The 1469-nt window shown below is 47.7% G+C and overlaps 1 protein-coding gene across 1 annotated transcript; it reads right to left on the minus strand.

Moving 5' to 3' along the window:
• Window positions 1–464: 464 nt before the first annotated feature.
• On the minus strand, window positions 465–1268 carry FMAN_07515 (uncharacterized protein; the record flags this gene model as incomplete). The annotated part of the gene is made up of 1 exon (XM_041831147.1): window positions 465–1268. One exon carries the CDS (start codon window positions 1266–1268, stop codon window positions 465–467), a length of 804 nt encoding a protein of 267 aa, XP_041681740.1.
• Between the last annotated feature and the right edge of the window lie 201 nt (window positions 1269–1469).

The raw sequence follows: 1469 nt of genomic DNA on the forward strand, positions 1-1469 counted from the left end.
ATCGGTCACCTAACTAGAGCCGAAAACATCAGCTCCATGATCGTGGGGTTGTTCACGTTCGAGCCTTTATCCACTTGCGCTCATGCCTTAGCATATTTTGGCGACCAGCGTTTGTGTGATGTAATAGGATCGTATGATTGTAAGTAGAGAACTAATGATCAACCTTATTCATGTAAGCTGGTTAAATATATCTCATGGTATTACTGGAAAGAGAAGTCTTGTGGATGAAGTCCGAATTGGGAATCAACACACGTGAGGTCATATGACTCCAAATAGCTTAGAGGAAAGCTTCTATGCTACTAATGATAGAAACAACAATGTTATGTAACAATCCAAGTGGCTCTGGGTTGAGAATAAGGCTCCGCCGATTGAGTCTCGACCATAGGCATGTCCGAATTCATGCATACTCAGCACTTAAATGACCAATAACAGCAACAACAGGTGCTCGAAACTTTGCGACTATCTCATGCAAACTCCTTAAGTCTCTGAGCCAAAGCCAGAAATCCTTGATCGTCTTCCGTGATCCAGATATCGACCCATTTCTGGGCGTTCTGGTACCTTTCATCTTCCTTATCCCAGGCTTCCTCTTGGGGGCGTTCGACATAGATGGTTCTCAGGCCACAGGCTCTCGCGGCCTCGAGATCGTTGAGGTGTGCTGCAACCATAGAAACTTCATGAGGCTCCAGTCCCAACTCACGTGTCGCACCAGTGTATACGGCCGGGTTTGGTTTATAAGCCCCGAACTTCTCTCCTGAGAGGAGAACCTGAAAGCCTAGGTTTCCAAAATCGTTCAGGTCTCTGAGTAGCGAGACGTTGCCGTTGGACAAGGTGCTGGTTTTGTATGTTTTCCCAAGCTCATGAATACCGTCTGAGGAGTCACCCCAAGGTGTCAAGCGATGCCAGACGAGACTCAGGGATTCAATCTCAGCTGCGCTGTATAAATCAGCTAGATCCCATGCCTTGAGAAGCTCGACTAGACTGTCGTGGTGATGCTGATCAATGGTCTTCCAAGTGTGCTTTTCCGGGTCAAAGCCTCTTGTGAACTTCCCGTATGAGTTCCTCCACTCCTGTGCGAAGCGGCCCCAGTCCTCTTCGGTGAGATTCTGAACACGAGCTTTGACATCTTGTTTTAGGTCGGAAGAAGTCTTGCGATAAGCTCGAAGCGTGAGTTCATCGGTTACGGATGAGCGCCAGTTGACGACGGTCCCGAAGACGTCGAAAGTGAGGGCTTTGACTTTGCTAAGCGGCGAGATTGCTCCTGGTGACATTGCGAACTTTCGTTGTGGGTTGTGATTTCTGTGCGTATTCTGAAGTAATTTTGATCTTATGTTTGTGTGATTGTAGTAGTGTTGTGTTTACCATATCTCTTTCATCGGTTACCTAGTACCTACCGCCGCCATCTACAGTCGCCCGTTACGTCACATGATGCCTACGCCCTTCGTTCAACAGGCACAAGTATAATGGTGAGG

The sequence above is a fragment of the Fusarium mangiferae genome, assembly GCF_900044065.1.
Source record: "Fusarium mangiferae strain MRC7560 genome assembly, contig: FMAN_scaffold005, whole genome shotgun sequence".
In the NCBI taxonomy this organism is placed as follows: Eukaryota; Fungi; Ascomycota; class Sordariomycetes; order Hypocreales; family Nectriaceae; genus Fusarium; species Fusarium mangiferae.